This window comes from Passer montanus, unplaced genomic scaffold (genome assembly GCF_014805655.1).
Source record: "Passer montanus isolate IOZ18808 unplaced genomic scaffold, ASM1480565v1 scaffold65, whole genome shotgun sequence".
Taxonomy (NCBI): Eukaryota; Metazoa; Chordata; class Aves; order Passeriformes; family Passeridae; genus Passer; species Passer montanus.
Genome location: NW_024371593.1, coordinates 2,246,316 through 2,266,280, shown reverse-complemented (window position 1 = coordinate 2,266,280; position 19,965 = coordinate 2,246,316). Strand labels below are relative to the sequence as shown.

The 19,965-nt window shown below is 36.8% G+C and overlaps 1 protein-coding gene across 4 annotated transcripts in view; it reads left to right on the top strand.

The window, feature by feature from the left end:
* Positions 1-2,125: 2,125 nt before the first annotated feature.
* MUC2 (mucin 2, oligomeric mucus/gel-forming) overlaps positions 2,126-19,965 on the top strand; it is a 49,601-nt gene continuing 31,761 nt past the window's right edge. For all 4 annotated transcript variants that reach the window (XM_039728435.1, XM_039728433.1, XM_039728434.1 and 1 more), the window contains exons 1-22: positions 2,126-2,204; positions 3,817-4,081; positions 6,520-6,634; positions 6,783-6,873; positions 7,268-7,377; positions 7,599-7,815; positions 8,413-8,538; positions 9,229-9,346; positions 9,667-9,805; positions 10,321-10,431; positions 11,437-11,506; positions 11,870-12,007; positions 12,567-12,731; positions 13,301-13,395; positions 14,295-14,421; positions 15,076-15,331; positions 16,251-16,303; positions 16,571-16,680; positions 17,086-17,237; positions 17,675-17,813; positions 18,395-18,505; positions 18,802-18,981. In XM_039728435.1, coding sequence (XP_039584369.1) covers positions 2,135-2,204; positions 3,817-4,081; positions 6,520-6,634; positions 6,783-6,873; positions 7,268-7,377; positions 7,599-7,815; positions 8,413-8,538; positions 9,229-9,346; positions 9,667-9,805; positions 10,321-10,431; positions 11,437-11,506; positions 11,870-12,007; positions 12,567-12,731; positions 13,301-13,395; positions 14,295-14,421; positions 15,076-15,331; positions 16,251-16,303; positions 16,571-16,680; positions 17,086-17,237; positions 17,675-17,813; positions 18,395-18,505; positions 18,802-18,981 — 2,958 coding nt within the window. In that variant the 5' untranslated portion in view covers positions 2,126-2,134. The remainder of the gene's footprint in view (positions 2,205-3,816; positions 4,082-6,519; positions 6,635-6,782; positions 6,874-7,267; positions 7,378-7,598; positions 7,816-8,412; positions 8,539-9,228; positions 9,347-9,666; positions 9,806-10,320; positions 10,432-11,436; positions 11,507-11,869; positions 12,008-12,566; positions 12,732-13,300; positions 13,396-14,294; positions 14,422-15,075; positions 15,332-16,250; positions 16,304-16,570; positions 16,681-17,085; positions 17,238-17,674; positions 17,814-18,394; positions 18,506-18,801; positions 18,982-19,965) is intronic.

Below are 19,965 nucleotides of genomic sequence, written 5' to 3'. Positions count from 1 at the left end.
ATGGTGCAACTGTAATTGAGGGATGATTATCTTTCCCAGTCACAAGAAATGAATAAGACTGATTCCATTGAGATCTGGAAGTTTTATGGCAAAGAAAGGTGAATGGAAAATATGCAAGTTTCCAACTTACACCTGTCAGCATACACATCCAGTTTAATCTAAAAAGGGGTCAGGTTTGCTGTGTACACGGAGTTGCTGTTGGAGTTTGCAAAGACTGTTATAGGATTTAAGTCATGGAAACCTTTTTCCTTCCAAGGTGATAGTTCTAGCCAGGAGACTACCTAGAAAAACACAGCGGGGAAAAGAAAACCTCAAAAATCAGTCCTTTGGGCATCTCCCAAGTAATTTTAGAAAACACTTCCCAACTAAGAGTTTTGGTGGCATAAAAGACATAAAATGCCAAGTGGGGAGGTGTCTCTGAGGTATCATAAGAAGTTAAGTAAAGTAAGATGGTAAAGTAACCACTGAGCCAAATCTCTATAGACTGTGTTTTTGCTTTGTTTTCTTTGAATGGTTCTAACTAGTTATTACTGGGTTTATTTTTATTTTCCAAGAAGGAAAATAAAGTTATATTCTTCCAGTGATAGCTTCAGGAGGGAGAAAAGGCATCCCACTTAATTTCAGTCAGGATTGTTGAGTGATATACTATGTACAGGTAAGAGAAGTGCAAATTTGTATTCTCAACTAGAGAAAGGAGAAAAATCTAAAACCTCTTCAGATGTATTGAGGAAAAAGAGGAAGATGTTCAGATAGAGTCTAGGCTATAGTTGAGATAAAATTATTAAATAAAAAATATCAGCTAAAGAATATGCCTTTATGATAAGAGGATGTTTCTAGTTGACTAGAGCAGTCAAAAGGGCTAAGTGAAAAGTTTCCTTGATGTTTTGAAAAACATAAAGGTCCTACTTGTAATATGATCAATGAAAGTAAGAAATACTTTAAACGATTAAGAGGATTACAGATTTCTGGTCACTGCAATGAAAATTTTTTGATGAGGAAATGTAGAGATTGGAAGCAGATGTGTTACAAGATGTCTTGAAGGAAGTGTGTTTTGTCTTCTGCAGAGAGTTGCAGAAAGACCTTCTAAAAGGAGCTTTTCAGCACAATATAATGTGCCTGTGGAAATCCTGTATTTCTGAAGCAGCATTCTGAAGTGGTTCCTGATTCTGTTTTCTGCTTTCTTTCTTCTTCTCCCAAGAAACCTCTTTCTCTGCACAAAGCAAAGCTGACCCTATAGCTTTTGTAGGATCTGATGTGGGACAGTGGACTGTAATTTTATCATTTATGTAGAAAGTAAGCTAGAATGGGCAAGAATGTTTAGGGTGATTAAAAACAGTAATGTTTTTCCATTTACCCTTCTTCTTTTTACTTTTTCTCTAAAGCTTAATATTATGTGAGAATCTCTACAACTTTGATGGACATTCTCTTACACCATGATGAGCTTCAAAAGAGCACCTCTTTTGTGGTAAAATCCTTGAACCTACTGTGTCAGCCAGTCTCAAATATATTTTTGGCAAAATATGCAGTATGGGAAGTACTTGGTTTAGATGTTCCCAAGAGCTGTAAAAATTAAAGAAATCCAATAATTACCTGCAAAATAATTTTACAACACATGATGTGCCATTTTATTTGTAAGGGTTAATGTTAATTACAAAGTACTTCATAAACATCACTTAATTTTTACAGAAATCATTCTATGTGATGATGAAAAATGAAAATATCTTTGGTTTTGAAGTCTTTATTTAGAGTCTCACCTTAAAATTTCTTCCAGGGATTTCTTTGTTCAGCCACCCCAAAATCCATTATTTGTTATGGGAGTTGCTGAAGATTAAACTTGGTGTGAGCATTTGAAGGATTTAAAAGCACAGCATCCTGTAGATGAAATAGAGCAATAAAAAATTACATTATTACTGAATCAATATTATAGTTTCCTGTATGCTGAATTCCTTCATTTATGGTGAAAAATGATTGTCTGTTTACTTCTTATCTTCTGCAAATATCACACCTGTTTTTTCACCCCTCCTCTTGCCTCCTCCCTTTGAATCTCCTCCCCTGTGACAGAATCAATTGCCTCAGTGGGTATTATAAAAAGCTGAGTTTCCAGTGGATCTTCCATTCACCCACCTTAGCCACCATGGGGCTAAGAGCGGCCAGCCTCTTCCTCCTCTGGCTGGCTCTCTCCTCTGCTAATGAAATAAAAAAAGGTAAGATCTAGAGATGAAATGGTAGCAGATTGCCTCCTGGAAAAGAGGGAGAGAGTTAAAATATAGCTGCAGAGCTAGAAGGAGGCTGTGCATTTAAATAATGCTCTGGAGTTTCAGGATGCTTAAATCGCTTGAGCTTTCAAATACTGAGGCTGCATTGCTTGGACAAAATTGATAGAGCCTACTTTCTTTGGAGAGATTAGTGCCTATCTCTACTGCATTGATTTCTAGTTTGATGTGCTTGGAAAACATTTCCAGTGTTGCTTTTCTTTCCATGCGTTGAGTCTTTACTAGATATGGCAAGAAAAGAACTGTAAGGCAAGAAAGGAACTGTAGGACTTTGAGAGGTTCATTGTTAAAGTAATGAAGGAAGTGGATGATTGTGTCTTCTGTTACTTTGGAACAACATAAATTGTTCCTCAAAAATGAATGTAATAACATTAAAAAAAACCCCCAACTTATTTTGTCATTTAGGACATTTTTAGCCCTTTTGCAAAAGCTCTGACTTACTGTATTTGCTATCAAATTTGAAGTGATGGAATGGAGCACTCTTACTGAAAACTGCTTTTTGGAGGAATAGGTGATTAATTATATCCAGTGATCAGGTTTGGGCTATTGGGCTTGGTCTACTGTGTCTTGAATTCAGGAGTGGGAGGAAAGCTTTACCTTGCATTTGGTCTTCCATCTGTGAGCTCTGGGAGGACCTCTGTGCAGCCTTCCTTCTGGAGCGGGATGTGTTCCAGCTTGGCTGGATGTATCTGGTATGACTGATACCATCAAAATACTGTGGCCTAGGGATTTTCTTAGCAGTTTTGCTTTCTCATGTTAAATGCTGCAAGAAAATCTTGTGAAATTTTAAGATTCCCAAGGATGCTCAGCTTTTATGATTCTCCTCTAATCTACAGTATCTGGAGATTGATCAGATATTGTTGTTAATTTATGTTTTTTGTTGGTATAGAATGCAGAGGAAGGAACAAATCATCTTCATATTTTGCTATTGCAAAAACCCTTTTTTCCCTCCTACTATGACTATTTTCTGACCTATCTTCTGAAAAATTTCTGTCTTGCAGTAATAGAAATCACTACTACTGCTTTTAGGAAAATAAATATTTCACTGAAATCTCCTGTTATGCATAAGCCCTTTCATAACCTTTAAACTGTTGGCCTTCCAGAGTAGGTAGTACTTTCTTGATTTCCTATCTGTTTTGTTTCTAGTACATGTTGCACCAGGAAAGAAGATAGTTCTTGGAAAAATTTAATATTGACAAAAATCATACTGTGATTCAGAATAAAATCATATGCTTGGCACAGAAGCCAAGTTAGTGGTCAGTATTAAGTTTCCCCACCTCATGCAGGTAAGTTCATTCACCTCAGTGAAGATTATAGGATATACCCTGGTCTCAGAATTATTTATTAACATCTCAGTCTGCTTTTGAGACTTTCCATGTTTTCTGCTGACCTGGCAGATACTTGATCCAGCTTTAAATCCATGGAATCAGTGTGAACAAAATTGCAGGTGGTTTCTGCTGTAAAATTGAACATTTACCATTTTTCACAGTAGATCGTTTCTTGCACTTCTTTTCAACTCTCTTTCTTTTTCATCATTTAACAGGAAGGACAAGAAGCCATGGCCACTATGTCTGCAGCACTTGGGGAAACAACCATTTCAAGACTTTTGATGGAGACGTCTACCAATTCCCTGGCACTTGCGAGTATAATTTTGTTTCTGACTGCCGAGAGGCTTACAAGGAATTCTCTGTCCACATCCAGCGTGGTCTCGACAGCAATGGCCATCCTGAGATCCAGTATATTCTGCTGAAAGTCAAGGATATAATGGTCTACCTCAAACCCAACCTGGTTGTGGTGGATGGGCGGATGTAAGTTCCTTTATTATAATGGTATTCAGAGAAATGTGCTGGGAAGATAAAAGCAGGATTGATTCTTTACACAACTGTCCATGTACCATTACAGAAACTGCTGCAAAGCATTTCCACAGGACAAACAAACAAATAAACAAACAAAAAAGCCTTTTGAAATTCAGCATTAAAATTGCTTTGGGGAGGGGCTTTAGTACTAATTGTCATTTCTACACTGGCATAAGGGATTATTTAAATACAAGTCAGGAATAGGTTTGAGTGAATTGTTCTTCCAGTTGTGCAGAAAATAGTGCAGCTCATGAGCAAGATTTTTCACTGGCTTAAAGTGACGTAGCTTCGTTTGTTTGATGGCATCATCTTGAGTTTACCTTAGCAGATGGTCTAGCAAATCCTTGAAAAGGGAATGCATTTCTCTGGGGCGTTCTCATCATGTTTTCTGACAGAAGAGAGGTAGTTTTTTCTGATCTTCATAAATAATTCTTAAAGATCTGATGGCCATTCCTCAAGGGAGTTTAAAAGATATAACACAGGTCAAAATTCACACTAATTTATCTGTAGCACTATGTACTTTTGCATACTAAGCAGTGTTATTTTTTTCCTCTTATAACATGATTACACAAGAAACTCGTCTGACACCATTAGTGATGCTAAGTAGTGTCTTAACCTCGTCTTTCCTATCATTAGCTTATCCTTGTAGTGTGTGCCTTTACACTCTGAAGCAAGTGAAGTAACTAATGAGTTAATTAGTATGTTTTAGCATAATTGAAAAAGCTTTTTAATTATCATTGAAGAACTTGGTTTTGCCCAGAATTCTGCTTTTGCTCTAAAGTTTGGAAGCCACTGCAATGAAAATATGTTCAAGGATTGAAAGTAACATTCAGTTTTCTAAAGATCATACTAGAATGCATAAGAAAATGACAGAAATTTACAAAAAATGCATTATTGCCTCAAATTGAAAAAGCTCTTTATTGTGTACTCAAGTCTTGAAAAGAACTACATGCAAAACAAGTTAGAAGTACTTTTAAATCTGTTTCTCTTAAATGGAGCCATTTTTCTTAGATAGACTTTATTGTCATGAAACAACAGATCCCTGCCAAACTAGTTTTTGCAGCTTGTAGAATTTTTTTTTTGGTAGAACTTAATTTTCCATATTGCTCCTGAAATGATAAATTATCTATTGTCATGTAAAATAGCATTTCACAGTGCTGAAGTGAAAACTGTAAAGTAAAAAAGTTTATGGATTAGCCTTCAAGTACCTGATTCACTGCTTGATTGAATGTCCTACTATTAGAAAAAAAAAGATAAATATTCCATGCAGTGAAAGCTAAAAGCTAAGAAGATGTCCAACATTTTATGCTTCCCCTCAAGAAACATAATCCCTCAAGATTTCATTGTTTATTGATGAGCAATGCAGTCAAAAGCAGAAAAAATGATCTCTTGAGTTTGCACCTAGATATGTAAGTCATTTGTGCATGTTAAAAAATGCCTGAGGTAAATAGTTGTAAAAACCCCAGTGACAGAAAATCAGGAGATAAAGTTCTCCCAGTCAAGAGACTAGTTAACAGATGTACATACACATGCATGAATCTTGATGGATAACAATTACATTGATAAATCTGTAGAAAATGAACCAGTTATTTTGACTGGGCCCCAGTTTACATTACTCCTGTTTGAGCAGACTCTAGTTCTCTGGATTTTATAGGATAAGAGTGCCTGCCACAATTCTTTTATTGTTGAATGAAATTCAGCATTTCAGTTTATTTGTAAGACAGACATGAATTGTTATCACACAAAAATATCTATGCTCAGCCCTCAGCAAAGTGTCTTCTGTCACCATTAACAAGCTCAGTCCTGTCCACTGAAAACTAAGTAAATAACTACAGTAAGAGCTACTGAATTCCTTTTAACATGCTCCTTTCTTTTACAAATTTTGTTGGCAGTCCCTATAACTGCCTGTGCATTCTGAACTCTCTCTTAAGGAGGCAGTTCCTTGCAATGGAACATAAATTCTCTCTGAAATGGTTATGAGATATTTTGGTAAAGAAACACTGTAAATTATGTTGTAGCTCCTTTCATTGACATAAATTATTAGTAAGTGTTTAAATATCCTCTGTTAATACCACAATGATGATGGTTTTGCTTTGATTAATTTGAAGACATCTGACATTTTGGTATTTTTGAAATTAAAGAGCCCGAAGTGTTGGGTAGGCTTTTCCCCTGAAATTACGTTGCCTTTTAAATAAATTTTTGCAATGAATTATTGTCCTGAGTGTCAGATAGAGAAGACTTTATGCCTCATTAAAACAAGGCATCCTGTGCAGTTAGAATGAGGTAGTCAGACTAGTTTCTCTATTCCTTGGGGTATTTGGTTTATTACAGACATTCATGTCAGCCCTTATGTTTCCAAACTAATGCAAAGTCTGTGATTTTCTTCCTAGTGTGAAGACACCTTACTACACCTCTGGTGTCCTCATTGAGAGCAATGACATTTACACCAAGATTTATGCCAAATTAGGCATGGTTCTCATGTGGAACCAGCAGGATGCCCTGATGGTATGTATGATCAAAGTATTTTTAATTGGTATTTACTGGCTTTCCTGGGATATTTCTCTATGTCAGTAGGGAAAAAAAGGGAGGGGGGAAAAAGGAAGAAGAAAAATATAATTCCTTTATGTTTTTCCTTCTTCTTTTCATAATTTAGGTGGAGCTGGACAGCAAATTTAATAACCATACCTGTGGTCTCTGTGGGGATTACAATGGCATTCAAATCTACAATGAGTTCATCAAGGGAGGTGCGTCACCCCACCATACTGACAGTTGTCCCCAGAGATAGACTGACAAGCCCTGTGCACAGAAACTTCACAGGAGAGCAAATTTTACTTGAGAGGTTTCTGTGATTGCCACAGACTAAACATTAAGTTCCAGTGCTGTATTCCTGGAATTCCTGCATTCTAAATTTATTCTGTTCTAGATTATTCTTTTTGTTCTTTACTTGCCTTCTTTTCCTGTTTCTCCTTTACATTTTAAAGCACAGTTAGACATCATTCAGAGCAGGTACCTGTGTCTAACAGGCATGTTTGATACCATAGTAACTGTTTCCCTTGATCAGTAGAGTTCCAGGAATCAGATGCTCCTTGTTGTCAATTTTTGGGGCTCAGCAAGTTCTCTTTCTATTTTTTCTCATAGATGCAAGCTACAACTCAATTACATATGGGAATATGCAGAAGATCAGCAAACCCAATTCCAAATGTGAAGATCCAGATGAAACTCAGGCTCTTGCAAGCTGTAATGAGCATGTAAGTACTTCCTGTGGCAAACTTCCTTGACATGGACACATGGAGACATCCTTGTGCAACAGGGAGTAGGTTGCAAGGAGCTGGGAGGACTGTCCCTTCAAGGATATGTGGTTACTTTTTCCTAGCTATTCAAAAGACAACTGTTTTTATTGTAAGATAAGAAATGTCCAGAAGCTCAGATACCTGTAAATCTCTTAAACTTTATTCCCCTTCCTCCTCAGCGTGACGAGTGCCAGAGGCTGCTGACTTCCGCTGCATTTGCTGATTGTCGGCTGCGTCTTAATCTGGAAATGTACATCCAAGCCTGCATGCAGGACAAGTGTGCCTGCAATGGGAAGGACGACTCCTTCTGCCTCTGCAGCACCATCTCAGAGTATTCCCGCCAGTGCTCACACGCAGGCGGCCGCCCGGGAGAATGGAGGACACAGAGCTTCTGCCGTAAGCAGCTACACACATTTTACAAATATCCAAAGGTTTCATGCATGTAGCACCATGAAATTTAAATTTATTATTTCTTTTCAAAGGTGTTGGCATGTATTACAAATTTCATACTGGTAGTGCTAAAAATATTATGGTCTCTCTGCTTTCTTCTTCTGTTACTTTTACTATTAAGAAATATTTTTCAGCAAATTCTGTTCCCATTAAAAAACCTGAGATTTGATGCTGCAGGAGATGGGAATAATTTCATCTATTTGAAACCAAAAGAAGTAAATATAAAAACCAGGAAAGCACTTCAGATTTAGATAAACATGCTTTGCCATGTGGAGCCTGGCTTGAGACACCACTGACTTGAGGGAGTAGGGTGTATGATCTGTGGTTTCTCAGGAATGATGGACTTAACACTCAAATAACTCCTGCTAAGAAGTAAATATAAAAACCAGGAAAGCACTTCAGATTTAGATAAACATGCTTTGCCATGTGGAGCCTGGCTTGAGACACCACTGACTTGAGGGAGTAGGGTGTATGATCTGTGGTTTCTCAGGAATGATGTACTTAACACTCAAATAACTCCTGCTGTCTTTCTTATTCTTTCAGCCAAGACCTGTCCTGCTACCATGGTTTATAAAGAAAGCAGTTCCCCCTGTGTGGACACCTGCTCGCACTTGCAGATCAGCAGCCTTTGTGAGGAGCACTACATGGATGGCTGTTTCTGCCCTGAAGGCAAGTGTTTTTCTAGGTGTTGCATCTGGGACAAAAGCAAGAGCCCTGGCTAAGGAGGTCATATGAAAATACTACATCTAGTCAAGTTATTTCTTAGGAAAGAGTAGTGCTACTCATTATTTCCCCCCCTAGAGGAAAATAACAGTAAAATTTTCTAAGGAGGTAGTAATTAATTAATTAATAAATTATTTTATAGTTCAAACATACTAACACAGTGACAGGTAATAGACCTGCTTTTTAATTCTCAACAAGTGGGGTTTTGATACTCTATAGTAAATCACTCTTTTTAGTGAATGAATTGTTCTGAGACAATGGACATCACTTGCCCAGAGAGTGGCAGTGAGGGACAGTGAGTGAAATTCTCAGGCTTGATGTCAATCTTAGGAAAGAAGATTACAGTGATAGTCTTCACAGCCAAAAAGACTAAGAATCTAAACATGTGACATTCTCAGATTGTTCTTATATGCTTGCAATAACCTTTTTATCTGTGTATAGTTATATAAATGAACAGACTTGGATTTTCAAAGCTGAATAAAAGTGCTTTCCATCTGTCTTATATTACAAAAAAATTAGAGCTAGTATTCTTCAAAGTTTAGATAATCTCAGCCTGTGTGGAAAATTAGAGTTTTTCCTCTGTGGAAATTTCTTATTTGAAAAAAGAGCTGTAATAGTTAATGTTGTGTTTTATAGGAACTATGTATGATGATATCAGTGAAAAAGGCTGCATCCCTGTTAGCCAGTGCCACTGCAAACTTGGTGGAAAGGCATATGCACCTGGAGAAAGCATTTCCAAAGAATGTGAAGAATGGTAAGGATCCTGGTGGTTGTACACCTTTCTTTGAATTATTGTTAATGGGCCTGCATTTTTCAAATTTCCACTTGGTCACAGGAGATGTTCTGAAAACTCTCTGAATTTATTGTTTATTGAATTAAACAATAAAGTAAGTTTCTGTGGCATATGTCAGATTCTATGGCATATGTCAGAGGGAAAATCTCAAGGAAATGGTCAAGGATACAGTTTAAAACACCTGGGGATAGCTTGCTGCTTGCCAGGTATGCAGATACTTTCAGTGCTCTGAGCTCCTGTAATAACTACAAGTATTTTCTGTATTATTTGTCTGTTTATAGCACCTGTAATTCAGGCAGATGGACCTGCAAAGATCTACCCTGTCCAGGCACATGCTCAGTGGAAGGAGGTTCCCATTTTACCACCTTTGATGGGAAGAAATACACCTTCCATGGAGACTGCTACTATGTCTTGGCCAAGGTACTGTGCACAGTGGGGCTGTTTCTCTTGTAGAGTAAAACAGTGTCTGTGGGCTGATGTGTATCAGCTGGGCGTTATTGTTCTAGTCCACTTCCATAGGGTGAGGGTAGCTGAAATGCTGGAAGTTGTACTAGAAAATTCAGAATTTAACTGTAATAGCCCTAAGGGGAAGCTGAGGACTTATTGCAATGGATGATTAACTCAGTGAGAGACAAGACTGCCTATGCTGTCAATACCCAGTGGAGTCCTCTGTATGTAAGAAATCGAAAGGTCTCAGGATTAGAAGTTCTTGGCCACTTCTGTGATAGCTATTTCTGAGTGTCAAAGTCAGGTAGGGAAAAGAGATAGGCATCTGTGCTAACATAAAATATCTGGTGTCCATTCTTCTAGAGAATGAGGAAAATCTTGTTGAGCTAGGAAAGTAATTGTAATTGATGAATTTAGTCTTTGTTGTGGAAATACTCTCATGAGAGTTTTAATATGACTAATGGACATTTCTTTCCTTGTGATTGTAGGGTACTGCAAATGAGAGTTATGCTCTCCTGGCAGAGCTGGCTCCCTGTGGCTCCACAGACAAACAGACCTGCTTGAAGACTGTTGTGCTGTTAGTGGATAACAAAAAGAATGTAAGCGCTGTTCTGTGGATTCTGCTAAATATATTGAAAATTAACATATTTCCCTTAATGTGGGTGAATACTTTTTTCTTCTGGAGTCATTATTGTGGATAGATAAGGAACCTCAGCCAGGCTGACAAACAGCTCAGGTGTCTGCCTTGAGAATTCAAAGTAAACCTAAACTTAAGAGAATATGAGATTCAAAACAACTTTCATTTCCCCCTCTTCTTTCCTCTGCTCTGTGTGATATGATTTTTCTCACAGGATTCCAGGTGTCTGGAAGGAAGGGTACCTATTCTTCTCCACGTCATCGATTTTTTCTTCATTCAGATATAATTTTATAGTTCTAATTGAGTCTTTTTGAGAATAAATCCTGTCTTTGAATGATGATACAATCCAACCTTCTCAAATATTCACTTCAGTATTCTCTTTGTTTATGAGAATGTATGGACTGTCTCTATACATAATTTACATACATATACATATGATATTCCTCACATATTTATTTATGGGCTTCCATGTCCTTGCCAGCATTACTAGAATGTAAGAAAACCAAATCAAAATCCAATCGTTCTATGTTTGTCTATGTAGAGTAGCATTTTTTGAGGAAGTTTAATAAACTGCTTTCTTAGCATGTCAGAATCATATTAACCATCTCACAGAATCTGTAGCACATGCTTTAATAAGGAATGAGAACTTCCTACAGATCCTGTAGACCTAATATTTTCTTCTACTTGCTGAAACCAAAATTCCCAATATAAATGAGTTTTGCCTTTCTTTATTGGTGTGAATTATTGTAGGCAGATGTAAGAGAAACACTGAATAGCAAGACAAAACCGTAGGCGCAACCTATAGGGCTGCTGCCATGTTCAGTTTTCAGACAGATTTTTCCTTTCAAAAATTTGGAGTTCTAGACAGAGCCTAAATGTGTAAAGTGTCCTTGCTGTTAATCCTCTTTGTATTAGTTCATTGTCCTCAGTTCCTGGAACCTCATTGATTCCATTTGCCGTTACACAGGTGGTGGTTTTCAGATCAGATGGCAGCGTGCTCCTGAATGAGATGACAGTGAATGTGCCTCATGTGTCAAGTAAGGGACACAGCCTTTTATGTCAAGTGTCACACACCTGGCTTCTCATGTAGGGGTGTATTTTTATAGAGGCAAAACTGGAGGAGGGGTATTTAGCATTTTCCAAATCTGGCTAAATGGTGTGGGCATGCCCATTTGGTTCTGATCCCAGAGACCCACCTTTATAAGTAATCAACTTGTTAAGTTTGTAAGCACCAGCATCGTATTTAGTTGGCCAGTGATTTTTGAAGGAAAAAAGATATTAATTCAATCCTGGTCTCAGACATTTCATGCTGGGTGATACATGAGAATCTAATAAGAAGTGTTTATTTTGGCAGCCTGTGTGTATTGGTTCATTACAACAATTCATGTTTTGTTTTTCAGCCAGCTTCTCAGTATTCAAGCCATCTTCCAACTACTTTGTTGTACAAACTCCTTTTGGGCTTCAGATGCAGATCCAGCTGTTTAAAGTCATGCAGCTGTTTGTGACTGTGGATGAATCAGTTAAAGGAAAACTTCAAGGCAAGTGTCTATGCAAATGGGAAGCAAAGTCATGCTGTTTCACAGCTGAATAATCATGTATTCTTTATATGAGTGATAACTCATGCTACTTGTTGATTCAAGGGAAGAAAATTGAAAGAAAATCCACTCAAGCAAACTAGAAGTGTGTTTTTATTTTGTGATATTGAAATTACCTATCATTCTGTTGCCAGTACACAGGTGTTAGAATATTCCTTACTTTTGCATTTAGTTTAATTTTAAACTATCTACAAAATCGGGTTTTCAGTGTATTTTGTGGTTTCAATATCATCAGAAAGCATAAAAATATGAGTTAGAGTAGTAATCTCTTGAAACACAGGTATCTTCATGATTACTATTCTTGGATGTTGGAGATTTAAACCAACATCCAAGAATAGTAATCATCCAGATTCTAAAACTTCAGTACTTATAGTATGCATTAAATTGATGTGGAATAATCAGCTGTTTATAATGTTTGTGATCAGTTGTCAGTTTGTGATCAGACCTTTCAGTATGAGAATAAGTAATGCTTATGTGAAACTCTTACCTTGTTCTCAAATAGGTCTTTGTGGAAACTTCAATGGAATGGAAGGTGATGACTTTAGAACAACCAGCGGGCTGATTGAGGCTACAGGATCTGCCTTTGCTAACACGTGGAAAGCTCAGTCCACCTGCACAGACCAGGCAGAAAAGCTGGAAGACCCCTGCAGTCTCAGCATTGAAAGTGGTAAGCACATTAATAAGTCATGGGGTTGGCTTCTGCCAGGATGAGCAGTGTCTGCTGTGCATTACTGCAACAGGCCTGTAAGAGTTGTAGTGGGGCATTGAAGATTTTTTACAGGACTGTAATATTATAATTAATATCTGCACGTATGTATACATACAAGCACTTCATCAAACTGAAGTGAAAATTTAGAGAGTGATTGTAAAAGAATCCTAAGGTGGTAGAATGGGAAAAACAGTCATTAATTTGTACTATCTGTAAAGACAGCTTGTATCTCCTAGCATTATCTATCCTTATGTTTAACTTAACTTTATGGTCCCCAAATAGAAAGAGCTGTCACAATTCCATGTGTACAAACTGCAAAAGTATGGTGCAGTTTTTGATTTTATGATTGCATGTCTCTGAATCAAGGATTAGAAATACATGTGTGGTGATTGCATGTAGTTTCTCCACTTCCCAAAATGCACAAGTTCTCTCATTTGTATTTCTGCACTGCATTTATGCACCAACATAACTAGGCATGGCACAAGGAAGATAAAGAAATGTGATGAATTTCTCTCTTTTTTTTGCAGCAAATTATGCTGAGCATTGGTGCTCATTGCTGAGAAACCCAAAGGGTCCTTTTGCAAGATGTCACATAGCCATCGATCCTTCAGAATACTACAAGGTATTGTAATTTTGCACTCTTTTAGTACTGCATTATTTCAGATGGTTAACTTTAGACATTTATCATTGTTTGTACATTTGAGACATCAGTGAATAACTTGTCCATAAGAGATGCTGAAGTTTCTGCTGTGACTGATTCTGGCAACATACCATCCAAAGTATCTCATATGATGAGATCCTTATGGGCTGCTGCTGAATAAAAATGTACATTTTTTATTTTGCTTTTTTACTTTTTGTGGCATGTTTATTGGCTTGGATATTTGGACTGAAAAGGAGACTCAAGAGTTGCAGATGTGCACAGCTTAAATTCAGAAACATTAGTTTCTATAAAGTGGGGGGAAAAATTCCAACAGTATATTGGTTGGAAAGTAACACCAAATAATTTTCATGCTGGAGTCTCCATGAATTCTTTTCCCCCATGCTCATCTCTATTGAGCAGCAGCGGAGGCTCACCTGAGGAAAAGGAATTCTAAAATCATTGCTTTTACTTGGAAGTCAGAGTGAGCTCAAATGTTGTAAAGGTCTTTGTAGACCTGGTTAATATTTTGCCTTTATTATCCTAGTTTTTGTGGATCTCTGCATTTCTAATTAGTAACTGAGAATGAATGGTATCAATATCCTTTGAAAAATGTGTTCTTAGGAGGCTGACTACTTTTTAAAGGTTCAAGAGGCTTGGCTTAGGTTAGAATAAGCATCCAAATATTTTCATTGTGGATTAAATGACACAGCACTTTAACTCTCTGATCTTTGTCCATTCCTTTCATTGTTCTCTTTCATTGGCATGGGAATTAATACAAACAACATCAGGAAAAGCAGACAGGACATTTTGTAGCAATCAAGATGCAATTGCCGATTGATTCCTTGTGGACTTATTGACCCTTTTGTTCTTTTTTTTTTCAGAAATGTAAATATGACACCTGCCTCTGTGAAGACAACGAAGAATGTTTGTGTGCTGCCCTGTCCTCTTATTCAAGAGCCTGTGCTTTCAAAGGGATCATACTGGGAGACTGGAGAAACAGTGTCTGCAGTAAGTAATGGAACAGTAATCCCTGTGGAAATGATTAACCATGAGAAATAAGCAGGCTGTCTCTGAATTTGGGTGTCAGTAATCTATCCTGCTGTTAAGGGATTTGAAGTATCTTAGAAATGTGTAATGGACCAAAAAGAGGCAATGCTGATAATGTTTACTAATTCATATTATATTCTTCAGATGTAATTTGAAATTTTTATACTTAAAAGTAGAAAGCAATATTTCTAACTTTCATCTTTCTCCAGTCTAGCTAATATAATTGCATTTGCTAATGGAATCCCAGCCATCAGGGCTTTTACTGTGCATTTGTTTATCAATGTCATTGTTTCTGATCTTGCTTACTCTACATCAACAGTTCAATATGTTTGAGACTAGCAATTTATTATATTGTGCTCACTATCTGATTATCAGTATGTGAAACTAATGGGGCTATGAAAGTAGAAACTATTAGTAGCAGTTAAAATAAGTCTTCAACTGGTGAAGATAGGTTAGTGTTACTTGTTACTTCTGATATTTTTGTACTTTAATAAGATCTAAGGGAATGTTTTTATCACTACATTCGGCACAGCCAAAGAAACCAAAATAGAAATGTCAAGGCCAAATTGTCCATCCTGCATCCCTTATTTATCAGTCTGGGTTTTTTCCCTCCAGGCAGCGAAGCATCTTCTTGCCCAGGAAATCAAGTCTTCCTTTACAACCTTACAATGTGCCAGCAAACCTGTCGCTCCCTTGCTGATGGTGAAAAGTATTGCTTGCAAGACTTTGCTCCTGTAGATGGCTGTGGCTGCCCACCCAATACATACTTGGATAACCAGGATAACTGTGTTGCCATCTCCCAGTGCCCATGTTATTACAAGGGATCATACCTGGAACCTGGGCAGTATTTCACAAAAGATGGAGAACGCTGGTATGTTCTATTTTGGCTTCTTGTTTGGGGGGAAAAAGCCCTTTAAAAATTGCTTGTTAGGTGTAAGGTGCTTAGGTTTTTTGGTACTTTAGTGAGTATTCGTAATGCGTTTCACAACATCTTTGTGCTGAGCAAAGCATTATTCTGTTGCAATGCAATTTATCAATAATTGAGAAGTGCAGCTTGCTTTGTAGGTGTGAGTATTGGCCTTCACAGATAAATGTTATTTTGAAGCTGCAGTGTTAATAAGGCTTTGTTAAGCAGAATGGTAAAAGAAAGATAAAAGGTCAACTATGCGATATGTTTACTTTCTAGCAGACACATATTGGTTGTGTTTTTCACTGGAGGAAGGTCCATTTGATATGTATTCACTGTAACACAGGCTTTTGAAAACAACATTTATGATTCTTCTGTATTTTCCCATGGTCTCTAGCAGCAGTTTGCTGCCAGAGTCATTGGTACAAACTGGGAAATGCCTTCTCTCATCCAGCAGAAGCATATAGGTCAACAAATTTGCAGCATATAAATTCAATACTTGTGAAAATACACTGTGTATCCAGATGGAGGCTTTGAATTAAATTATAATTATTATCTATGTCATTACTATCTAATTCCTGAGTTATCATAAAATATAGTATTAAAGATTAATAAAATAGCTGTCATTCCTTAAAACACAACCTTTCTGTGTATTATGCCTAAAATCTTGCTACACATTTTCTCCAATGAAAATATTTGAGTAATTCAATTCAAAAAAATGAGTGTAATTTAATAGAATTTGCCTTGAAATTTCAGTAGAAATTATGCAGGATATCTTTAATAAATATTCTCAAATTTATATAAACAAGTCCTTAGACATAAATTGAAGATATTGAGCTTGCTTTTCTTTTTTTTTAAATTTCTACTTACTTCACTTTTCTAGTGTTTGCCGAAATGCAAAGATCCAGTGCACTTCAGTGAAAATAAGAATGAAAAGTAAGTGACATTCTATAAACTAAACTGGAATAAAATCCATAGCCAACCTCCCATCCCAAACCTACTTCCCTCTTGAATTCTCTATTTACTTGTTTTGCATGTTTTTTTTTCTCCTTATGTAATACAGTAACAGATTTTCACTTTGTTGTCTCTTTACTAAGCCTATTTTTTCATAAGGATAGACTGAGATTTCTGTCTGAGAAGCTACCACCTTTCGCTAACATTTCTTTTGCCTTGATTGATCTAAACCAACAATGTACCTTCCAGGTGAAAATGAATGTTCTTCTAGCAAGAGATACTTTGACTGCAATGCATTCTCAAAGTGGACTTCACAAACACCTCTGCAACTTAGCTGCCATACTCCTCAAACTGATCATGTATGTATTCACCTTTTCTTTGTGTCTTGCTTTCTTTATTCTGTATTCTTTACATGACATGGTGCTACACAGCAAATACAGTTGTAACTAGCAGTTTATTTCTCTTTGGTTTAATCTACCCCCTTTTTGCTCCCCATGATAAGAATCTGTTGCCATTTTCACAAAGGTTTCCCTCTCCTCTTTCCTATGTCTTCAGTAGAGTCATAATTTCCAAGCAAAAAAGAATTTGAGTTCTTAGACAATCCAAAAAGAAATGAAAAACATTAGAAACCTAGAAAAAAGAACCTTATAAAACTAATCAATATTAGACTGTGTGGTTTTAAATGCAGATTTTAAAGTGTGAAAAAGTGGAATTAAGATGCAGCACTTTGTCATAAGGTAACCATTTCTCCTTATATTCCTTAGTTCCAGACAGAGTGTGTCTCAGGCTGTGTGTGCCCTGAAGGTCTATATGATGATGGCAGAGGTGGCTGTGTTGAGCAAAAAGATTGCCCGTGCATTCACAACAATGAGTGGTATTCTTCTGGAGACAAGATAAAAGTGGACTGCAACACCTGGTGGGTTATAAGTGAATACTCTCTTCTAGGATATATTCTATGCAGTATATTCATAGTCATATCTAGGTTTATGTACTAGTAGCTGCAAAAGCTGGAAGTATCATCCTTAATTTTCAGGAATACTTATTGCTATCTCAGAAAATACAGATTCTGCTGGAAGTATGGGGGTGGTAGTTACCTCTGTTTTCAGTAGGCATCTCTTATTAGGAAAACTCACTTATTTTTTAAAAATAACTGCTATCAGATCTAAAGATTATAACTCAACAAAGTAAAAATCATGTTATAGGCTTAAAAATGAGCTTATCAATTGAAGTTGAGGCTTGGAAATTTTGCATATTATCACATTATATCAGGCAGTTGCTTGGTTTGTTCTGCAGTTTTTCAAACCACACACTCTTGGTGAGATCTGAAAATTCAGCTTCTCTGCTCTCTTCTAGCACCTGCCAGAAAGGGGTTTGGAAATGCACTGATGACGTGTGCTATGGGACTTGTATGATATATGGAAGTGGCCATTATAACACTTTTGATGGGAAATTCTATGACTTTGATGGGAGCTGTGAATATGTGGCTACTCAGGTAATGCTCATCAGGAGAGCTGAAAAGGAATTTGATTGCCTTGAAAATCTACTTTCCTCTTTGGTTTTGTCATTCCTTATTGCCTGTCATCATTGTTTCCAAGGGGTTCACACATTCTGCCAGGATAAATTGTGTATTTTCAGTGCAGGCAAACTGTGTGAATGTGGCTCTTTTTTTTTTTTTTTTTTTTTTTTTTTTTTTTTTTTTTTTTTTCTGATATATATATAATAAATTACATATAACAGAACTATGTTACAGTGAGAGCTAATTATAATTTGTGAAATAAATCCACATTCCAAGCTCAGAAACTTAAAACTTTTATTTAAAGATATATTCCTCTCTTTGTTTTATTGTCCCATTCTTTTTCCCAGGCTGTGTTAACTGTTTATATGTATGCATGGAAGTATGCATATATGGCTATGCATCTGTAAAAATATGTGTGTGTAGAATCTCACATTTGACGGAGCAGTAACTATTTATACATTGTGAAGACTTAAATGATTGCAATTCTTATGAGATTGAACTACAATGAAATATTCTACCTAATTTTCTTATGCTCTTTTTTTTTTCTTTTTCAATAGGACTTCTGCGGTGACAAAAATTCCAGCGGCTCATTCAGTATCATCACAGAGAATGTCCCTTGTGGAACTACAGGAGTCACCTGCTCAAAGGCTATTAAAATGTTCCTAGGGGTGAGTGATGACAGTCAGTACATATCATTATTACCAAAAATGTGATGCTTTAAAGTCATGCCCCTAAAAGCAGCTGTAACAAGCATTAGAGGCCCTATCAAGTTATTCTGTAAAGGTGTAGGTTCTCAGGTGATGAAAACTCTCTCAAACAGAAGTGCTGCACCACTCCCTGATATCTTGGAAGTCATCCCAGAGTCTGAGCTACTTATTTCAGAATTAATTGCATTGTTACAAGTGTCTATTATTTTGTCCCATCATAGAAGTTAGTATTACAATACTTCTCTTTTGTCTTTCAGAAAACGGAACTGAAATTGGAGAACAAAGAGTACAAAGAAATTCAGCGAGATGTTGGTGATGATGTGCAGTATTGGAACAGGACAGTCGGCCTGTACCTGGTTATTGAGGCTAGTAATGGTGTGATGCTGATCTGGGACAAGAAGACTACTGTTTTCATCAAGCTGAGCCCTGATTACAAGGTTAGTGCCTGTCTGTCTTCTGAAGTAGTATTGTGAATAGACAAGGAAACATAAAAGAACAAAAATGTTCTTTTATTCTGACTCCATGTCTAATTCCTATATCCTCTGTGCACTAATTCTCAGCTTGCGTTATTACAGTCACAGCTTGCAGAAATTCTTCTGGGGTTTCTTACAGTATATCACAATGCATTGCACAGAATGCAGAGGATGTTATTCCATAGAGATAAACACCTCAGGCAATACTCTTGAGTTTGTGAGTATTGATAGCCAATCATCCAAAATAATTTAGGGGATGTGGACTGACTGCACATGTGCTTGGAAACCTACATGCAGACTCAGCCCTGTGTTAAAACCAAACTCCCTGTGCAATGTATGGTGATGGTTCTGGTTCCTGAAATTCAGCATGCTGAATTGAAGAATACTGAGGCATTGTACAAACAGTGACATACTGTTACTTGAGGGGATTGGTGGGCCTTAAATAACACTACCAAAAATTCACCACTGAAGGCAGATTGATACATTTTCTTTCAAGAAAAATGGTTCCTTGTAATTTCTTTTCCATGAATGAAGAAATGGTGATCATTATGTTAAAAACTTTTAATAAAAACATCTTGAGCAGAAATTAATTATCTCTGGCTTATATTAACAGGTTAGTTATGATAAATTGAGAATAGAGAATAAATCATTCTTCTCAGGTGTAAGAAGCTGGGGTACCCTTTAATGTTTTAAGTTGGATATGGAGACAGAGATATGAAAATACATTAGAAATAAATGATTTCAAGGAGGGAAGACATGGCAGCTGAATAATTTGCTGAGGACAGACAAATAAAAATTTATTTTCTGTACAAATGATTTCACAGTAAAGAAGAAAGTCATCATTTACACAGACAGTCATTTGTCGTTTTTCATGTCAATGTTTTGCTCTTACTTTGCCAGAGCCTGTTTCTCATTTCCATGGTGTATTTAAAAACTCAATTTTCTTTT